The sequence below is a fragment of the Armigeres subalbatus genome, chromosome 1 (assembly GCF_024139115.2).
Source record: "Armigeres subalbatus isolate Guangzhou_Male chromosome 1, GZ_Asu_2, whole genome shotgun sequence".
NCBI lineage: Eukaryota > Metazoa > Arthropoda > Insecta > Diptera > Culicidae > Armigeres > Armigeres subalbatus.
Window position 1 is genome coordinate 182,674,170 of NC_085139.1, and position 9,320 is coordinate 182,683,489.

The 9,320-nt window shown below is 37.0% G+C and overlaps 1 protein-coding gene across 1 annotated transcript; it reads right to left on the reverse strand.

Moving 5' to 3' along the window:
* Positions 1-213: 213 nt before the first annotated feature.
* Positions 214-926, reverse strand: LOC134208947 (uncharacterized). Its single transcript, XM_062684918.1, has one exon. It carries the CDS (start codon positions 852-854, stop codon positions 354-356), a length of 501 nt encoding a protein of 166 aa, XP_062540902.1. The 5' UTR covers positions 855-926; the 3' UTR covers positions 214-353.
* Positions 927-9,320: the final 8,394 nt, after the last annotated feature.

Genomic DNA, 9,320 nt, shown 5'->3' on the forward strand with positions numbered 1-9,320 from the left:
TTGAAAAACCCAGAAAAAATGCTTATGTAATTAGTGCACAGTCCCATTAGGAAGAAATTCAATTTCTTCTATTTTGTTCAATGCTTACAATTAGGTGGCATAAAACGGAACAAACATACTACATCACTGTAAATAATAATCATACTTCTTTTCTCACCGACATTCACAAGCTGATTCATTTATAGGTCAGCGTGACGATCAAACAAAATCCGATTTATTAGTTTCAACTTTATTATCTTTATCAGGTTATTCCAGCAGGCTAATACATTTTCAATGATTTGTCTGAACACTTTCTCGAACACATTTTAGATTTCTAACACCACTTATCAGCTAACGTATCACAACTACATTTTTTACGAGCTCTCTGTCGCGTCATAATCTTCGGATTTCTCAGTGACTGGAGCCGGCTCCCTCGGTTGCTCCTGATTAGCAGCGTTGATCAATTCCGTTGGGGTGGCATCGCCGTTCGGATTGTCTGTCGCAATATTTGGATCGTTTACCGAGTTTTCCGATTCCCCCGGTGCGTTCCCAGTAGACGGCGGAACTGGAGGAGATATCAGAAGAATCGCTTGCCCATTTTTGAGATACTGGAGCGACGCAGACGGTACAGACTGTACGTGCACGGCAGAAACCGGTGGTTGAACCACTGCTGCCGGTGTTAGGCTTTGGTACGCCTTTCCTTCAATGCTGCTCAGCTGATAATTTCCACCCTGCTGTTGAACGTTGACCACCGGGGGAGTGTCTTTATCTGGCGCTCGGAACCACCAAGGCGATAACGGAATCCATGGGTAGATGGCTGCTCGATTAACAGCGACACACGCAAACGCGACGAATAGAAAACTCCACGATCGCATCGCAGGATCACAAGCGACAGCAAAACCCGAAACGATATCACGTCAAGTAGAAATTAAACAAGTGACTAACCAGGAAAATGCGTTCTATTTATAGGCCCCAACTTATTGCACTGATCCAGAACCACTTCCAGATTGGCGATTAATGTATTCCAAACAAGTGCGACTTACATTACAGGCAGTTACCACAAAACTGCGCAAATTGATATAGTATTGTTGGGTCAACAGGTTTACATAGATGATCAAACCTGGTACCAAATCCGCTCTAATTGAACCAGTAATAAATCAACGAATCTAACAGTTTTTTGCAATCATTTCGTTTCTAATAGACCAAAAATGCAATATTTTAACAACCTACAAATCAAACTGCAGTAGATTTCTGCTCAAGTCTGCGATATTCATTTGCGTCATTCGATCATAGCGATCGTTGGTGGATTCATATTGTGGTTGATCAAATAGAGCCAACCACATGCGTATCAATACTAGTGGTATCATTTTTCATTCAAGTGAGACGAATTGACAAGTTAGAGCAATTCTTCCAAGAACAACTAATAGCAACAAATCCAGAAGTCTTCGTAAACCGGTTTCTTATATCCTCAATGGGCTGAACTATTAAGGCAGGTCGACGGATGTTTTACTGTATGTCTAGCCACCGTTGCGGTGATGGATATCTCGACAGTTGATAAAAATTTCCAATTAGCAAATCGTGTTTGCATAAATAAGATAATGACATTGTATTTAAGGGAGCACATTCTAATGAAAGTTCTTTCTTGAAACGGGATTAATTTTTTCTCAAAGACAGTATTAACCTAGTACAATTTTGTTAAAGAAAAAACTGTTTAATGAAAATCAGGCAATGCACCCTTAGGGGAACATAGGGTTAACGTAAAAAATCTCTATCCGGAGTGGCTGTTTGCTTTACTGCCGTGAATCGCATATTTGTCCCATATGAATAGGAAACCCAGCAAAGATGGGACAGATATGCGATTCACGGCAGTTTAGCCTTGACCAGGACCTAGGTCAGATTCCTATCGCCTTTTTTTAGGCTTCGTCGTCACGAACCTCTGAGTCAGCCTCTGCTGCGATGTCCTGCCGGATTCCAACCCACCAATATTTATGTTTGAATTTCTGTTGAAATCTGTTTTTGGTTGCGTTTACGTTATCAGTTCCAGCCGTTTATAAAAGTATGCCAGTTGAAACCTGAAGTTTTTTTTTTTCGGATATTACCGGACCTGCGTAACGAGTCACGATACTCTATATTCCAGCAGCATGACACAAAATTAGAACATAAACTAAAAATAAAGATCCTCTGTTTGATCATGAAATATGTGCCGATAATCAATCGATGTGAGGACTCACGGCACAATTCTACACACTAAAAATACTTAAGTGTTTAACATTCGTTTATTCAACTGAGCGTGTATTGATTATCAATACTCTTAAAACGTATATATTCTAACATAAATGTAGGCGAACAACTTGATAAAAAAAACGCATGAGATAGTAAAAATAAGTACAGAAGACGTTTGTACTTTGTACGTTTGTACGTTTGTACTAGTGCATTACAAAAGGTTGATAGTTATGAGCATTTCGGACTGTTCTTACTTTATTCAATAATCTACAAGGCAACCTAACAGTTAAGGTGAAGGAACCTCCAAATACCAAAATTTAATTGAAGTAGTGGAATGAGATGCGATAGTTCGAACTTGCTTGCTAGACTTGTATACAAACTTGTTAGCTATGAAGCTCCATACTGGAGTTCGTTTCAAACTAGACCTGTGCGCCGCCGCGCCACGCCGCCGCCGCCGGCACTTATTGACGTACGCCGACGCCGGTCAAGGTGTCGGCGGCGCGCCATACGCCGATTGGCTCCACGCCGCCGAATTTCGTATTTCACGCCGATGATTGGCCAACACGAAAATCACAATATGTAGTGTGTTTGCATCTACCGAACGAAGGCAACCTATCAGGCATTAATTAAATAGCTGTTATACCTTTAGCAGATTTGTTTTTCTGTCTGTCACTTTTACCGGCATTGGCGTGTTAAATGCGAGGTCATTCAAGAACTTCTTGGCAACAGACCTACAAATCAACAAGCGTAGTGATGAACTTCTAATCTCATATATAACTTCATGTGGAATAACCTCATTGTAGTCGCATTTGGTGGTTCATCATCTTTTTAAAGGTTTGAATGTTACATATCTTAATTGGTCTAGTGCTTATATTAGCGGCTACAATTTACCTTTGACTTGTTCGCCATTTTGACCAAAACATGGTTTAATTTCAAAACATTGAATGTTTAAGTAGCGGATGTTTATTATTATAAATATAATCATGGAAAATCATATAATACATTAATCGCTTTTATAATAAGAAACTTTACAGAAAAACATTCGCTGTACGCTCAATTTTGTCACATCTAATAGCCGTATTTTGAGATTATTTTCAAATAAATGAACTTTAGAGAAAAAATTTCAACCATTTTATGTGCGCATACATTGAATGAAGGGATGAATATTGAAATGCATTAAAATAACCGAGCCAACAATTAAATTTCCTTTGGAATTTTTGAATGTATTCATCTAATCCTTGCTGTACGCTCAATTTTGAGAGTGACTGTAGAACGCATCAAGATGTGGAGAGTCGACTGTACTATATTTTGATAAACAATACCCTAATACATTTCTGGGTTTACTTGAAATATTTTCCGAAGGAAGTCTTGGAGAGAGTTCTGAAGGAATGAACCTGAAGAAATTGCTTACAGTCTTGGGGAATTTCTGGATCTATCTTCGTAGTAATTTTTGGAGGATTTTCTGGAGGAATCCCTGGAGAAAATTCAGAAGGAATGTCAGAAAAAAATCTCGAAGGAATTTAAGAATGTCGGTAATTCCTTTGGAAATTATATCTGAAATATGAAAATTTATTCTAGAATTTTGGAAGGAAATGGCGGAGAAAATTCCGAAAAAAATACTAGAAGAATTTCCGAAATTTATTGGAAAAATGGAATACCGGAATGGAATATGAAATTACGGAATACCTGGAAAAGTTTCAGAGGTATTTAAAAAAAATTCCGAAGGAATTTTTCAAAAGTATGTGAGTATGTACAATTATCCGTCATTCTGGATTGAGTCTTGCTCTGTGTGCGGCTCCACCCAGAATTACAATCGAATTTAAATACCATTCTGCTTTCAATGCACTGCTGTATGAAGGGCAAAAACGGAGGCAGCAGACCCGTAAGCAGAGACGCGAAGCCATCGGGATCTCCTTTCAACAGTGTAATCCAACAGACTAATAAATAGATTCGCAATCCTTTTTGAGCTATTCGAGGGTTGGCTTCTTTGAGGAAGGTGCGTCAAATCCATTACAACTGTGGCGAAGTGTAACCATCTACATGAGTAGAAATTTTTATTTCCAATTCCAAAAAAAATTTCAGATAGAATTGTCAAAATCAATCTTGGAAGAATTTCCAGAAGAGTTCCATAATATAATTCCTGAGGTCCTAAGAAGTTCCGAAGCAATCCCTAAGGGAAATTTCAAAGCAAAAGCTGGTTTCATTTGTGGACGTTTTTTGAAGGAATTCCTTGAGAAATTCCCGATGGAATTCCTGACAGAATTTTTGAAGGTATAGTATAATGAGTTTCTTGATGTCTTACCGAATTAATTCTTGAATGTATTTCCTAGGGGATTATTTAAGGTCATTACGAAAAATATTTAGAAACTTTCGAAGGAACTCCTGCAGTAAATTGCCAAGGAATTTTTGATAATATCCGAATATCCGCAATCTCGATATTTCGGGAGTTTTAGTCATGATTCAAGAGTCAAAACTGAGTTTGCTTTACTATTGTCCTGATTTTCTAAGAAATTACTGGAGAAATATAGGAATTTCTATGTAAATTCCAATAGCTATTTGTTTGGGACATCAACTAAAAAATCCTTCATTTAAAATTCTGTTCGAAAATCTTTCCAGGTTTTCGTTTGGTTATTCCTTCAAGAATAGAGTCGAAGTTCCTTCAGGAATTTCTTCGAAAATCTCTTTAGAAAAGCCACAGGAATTAATTTGGACCATCATCCAAGGATTCCTTCAGATAACCTTCCGGAAAGGCCTTTCATTTATTTTTCAGAGACTCCTTTGGAACTTTCCCCAGAAAGTCCCTAAAAATAATCATTCAGTAAACTATACAAAATTTCTGCAAGAATAACTCCGGAACGAATTATAATATGGAGAAATTTTTAACGGAATTTTCGAAGAAACTCCCGACGGAATTTGAGTGTTAAACTTATTTTCAATTAAAAAAACGTAAAAAACGATTTTAAAGAAATGAATATGTTTACAAACAAAATTTCCGACGATTTTTCAAAAGAATTTCAGAAGAAATTCCCGAAAGAATTCTTAGAGGAATTTAAAAAGAAATTTTCGGAGATCTACAAGAATATCTGGAAAACTCGCTAAAGGAATTTCAGGAGGAATGTCCGAACGAATTCCTATAGGAAATTTGGAAAGAATTCCTGGAGAAAGTTCTAAATAATTTCCAAAGGAAAATTGAGAGAGAATACCAAAAATATCTTCCTAGAAATTGTTGAGGAATTACTGGAAGAATTTTCACTAGAAATTCCAAAATCAAATTCCTGAAGGAATTTCTAAAAAAAATCCTAAATCAAATTCCGAAGGTTTTTTCTAAAATGTATTTCCGAATGTAGGAAAACAGTGTCCGTAGATATTTCTCTTGAAATATTTTCCATGGGAATTTAGGAATTCTTAAAGGAATTTTCAAAGGAACTCCTGAAAAAGTTTCCGAATGAATTTTTAAAGAAATTCCCAAAAGACTCCGTAAAAGGATTTCCGAAGCAATCCCTAAAATAATTTCTAAGAAAATTCCTGAAGGTACTTTCGAAGAAATTTCGGAATGAATGTCCGAAGAAATACCCAAATAAATTTAAGGGAATTCTTAGAGGAAGTTCTGAAGAAATTCATTAGGGAAATTCATTTTTCGAATTTTCTGAGGAATATCTTAAGGAATTTTCAAACGAATTTCTGGATTTGTATCCAAATTACTTTCCAAGGACTTATGTGCTGTGATACGCCAATATCTTAGTGGAGGATGTTATGTAAACTTTTGCTGTGGACAGACAAGCTACACCTATCCAGCTTTTTACGCTAGCCATAAATCAACTATGAAAATAAAGTTTCGACACTAGCTGTGTACAATGCTTATGGCACAATTATTGTTGCCTAGGTTACAATCTGAACTGTTTACGAAGCGATTTTTTTCTCTGTTTATTTGTAATGTATCCCTAGGATAGGATGTGACAACTCAAAATATACATGCCCTATGATAAATTACTATTTTGTTTTGACGGGGCTTGAACAGGGTTGCCAAAAATTAAAAAAAAACGTTTATTCATGTTTATTTATTATTCTAGTATAATTTTGAAGTTCAGTTTTTTTTCATTTTTTAATATTTATGCACCAACAACAAAACAAAACAAACATTTGAATACTCGATAAAATCATTACAAAGTGTCTCTGAACTAGGATAGGATGTGACAATTCAATTTTGACTGCCTTGTTGTTTCCTCAGTCGATTGCTTCGACGAGGTGGTGGCCAGTGCTTCCAAATCATTTTTATGAAAAATTCATCAAATAATTTGTTATTCAATTTGATGTTTTCTCGTTCTTTTCTTCCATCATTCATCGTAAAAGTCGTTACGTAGTAACAGAAACAGTTTTTTACGAGGATTCAGATGAGTTTCAGAGTAAAATTGGTTAAAATGTGGTCAATTATGCTTCAAATCGAGTGTTTTTAATTAGCATAACCTTTGAGAATCATGTATATATCATTTACAATCCAGCATAATTTAATTTAAACCTTTTGCATATTTTTATAAATATCAATTTTGCACCAGCAACACGGCCAAGTTAACAATAAGCTACCCTTCTGAAAATGTACCACCGCCGATCGAAGTAATCGATTGTCATTTTCAGCCAATCAGCAACCGGTACGATAATGACAGAAAATCGGTACGATTTTTTATGACTTATTGTCACATCCTATCCTAGATGTATCCCAGCAGAACCTAACAAGCCGCCCTAAATTGATTAAATTGTTTTACATGTATTTATCTATTTTTTTTTGTTATTTTAGGTCTACTACTTCAGCAATATTATCTTACTGACTGGGTATATAAGTTGGAAGGTCAAGTATTCGGGATCCCGAAGTAGTTTGGAGCTGACTTGTCTTACGTTTTAAGCTGAAAATACGTTTATTGAATGGGAACTGTTTTACGGATAGATATCCATTTATGGTGTTATCGTTCATACTTTTCTAAGCAACGGGCAATGAAGTAAACTGGTCCTCAGAGCTTATTATAATTATAAATTATGGTCTATGGAGCATCTTTCCACAATCAGCTCCTTTTTTACTTGGATTCAGCCACTGCAAAGCAACAACTTCCAAATAATGTTCAAGTTCAGAGCGAACACGGGAACTGGATAACTCCAATCTACTAAGTGAAGCGAAAAACGATACGTTGTTTGTATCAATATGATTAACTGGAGATGATAAGAAGAACACCTAGGATCAGGGATCGTTAGAAAATCCGAAGAGAGATGCTGGAGTTGGTCAAAAAACGCGTGTATGTATTGCATGTAAAAAACCTAATTACTACAAAACGGTACAATTGGAGCTAGTAAGATGTTCGCAATGAAATTAACACAGAGCCGATTCGTCCAAAGGAAAGTTAAGGAGGTCTTCAATCAACGAGTCATAGTCCGTATTTGTTGAATGGGTCTTAAAGTAGCCGCGAACCTCGAGAACTTGGTCCGCAGATTTTGGCATCAAGCATTTCCTAAGAAGCATCAGGATTTAGGTGACTTCGACACGAAACATAAAAAATCCAGCCCCATTATAATACATGGTGGCCTTCATTTTGGGGACATTTTTTTGCTTTAGTACACTCAATCCAGAACTTCGAGCAGTCATATTATACTTCGTAAATGCCTTCTTTCTCTGCATTTTGGTACATTGACCTTTTGCCCGTATTTGAGTACTATGACCTTTTCTTTGCCCTACGGTGGGCCCACAATATGTATGAAACCTGGCTTCGAATGAGCATCCATCTAAAAATATAAACAGTCAATTAGTATATAAAATCATATAAACGAAATAAAAAATTGGTTTGACCACCTACATCAGGTTTCAAATCAAAACTTTTTTGACGTTTTAGTTATTCAACAAAATCCAAGCGAATCTACGAAGGTTACTAGGATGATTAATACTATAAAATCCGTACACAGCATGTGTCAAAATGAATTACTATAGTTGACCCGTTGCCATAATAAAAAGCTGGAATCCATGTGGATGTGCACCCCATCAGTCTGACTGTATGCTAGTAATTGTACAGAAAAATAATAAAAAGCATCATATGGCTTGCCGCGTGACATTTTTTTCTCAGCTAAAAATTCTTCACGCCGAATCACGCCGCCGCCGCCGCCGCCGAACATTGCTTGCGGCGTGACGCCGCCGACGCCGCCGCCGCCGGTGTAAAAATGGCCTTACGCCGCCGCCGTTCACAAATACTTCGGCGCACAGGTCTATTTCAAATGTATTGCACTGAGCTCATGACTGCAATCCTTTCCGTTTCGCGGCTGTTGTGAATTTTCGCGACCAATGATAAATTTCTCGGTTTCTTGGCTGCTGCAATAAATAATAAATAATAAGCTCTACTTGTAATATACAAATGCATAATTGCACCCATCCAGCATTGGATTTTCTTAAAGTTCTATATCGGCACCTACCAAAAACTTTGCTGAAAAAATGATGGTTACCACTGTAGAGGAAATATCAAATCAAGCAGGGAAATAAATAACGTCGTAGGATAGTAAATTAAAAAAATTATGTGGCACAGATAAAATAAACATATTTTTGGTTCTCCAAAACGTCCTGGAGTTCGGAACAAGTTATCTGCGCGTTGCAAAGGGACTCGAGAATGGTCCTGAAATTCGAACTACGCACATCACATGATCCATCGTCGTTCCAATGATGAGCACATTGCAAAAGCATTGGTTGATCTGGTAGATACCGTGGGCGGAGCTCGAAAACGTTTCGGACGACCTTGAGTTGACTAAACTTGATTTAGTGTTCAGAATTATCATTTACATGCTTTCAGAAAGGAAATTGCTGAAGAAAGTGAGAAATTAGCTATTTTTTGTGATTCTACTCAGCCAATCCAATACGCTGGGCGTATTTCAATCCCAAAAGGGGTTGAAATCAATATACCAAAAATGAAAACCTGTACAACTCGTACTACGTGAGAACGAACATCTCACTCGTACTTACAGAATTTTCAGAGTTTCCGTTACTTGCGAATGAACAAGCGTATAGGAAACTAAATTGTTCCTGTTGTTGCTTTTTTTAGGTTTTTTCGATCTTCGATTTAGAAAAGACGACAAAAAACTAGCGAATAGCTATC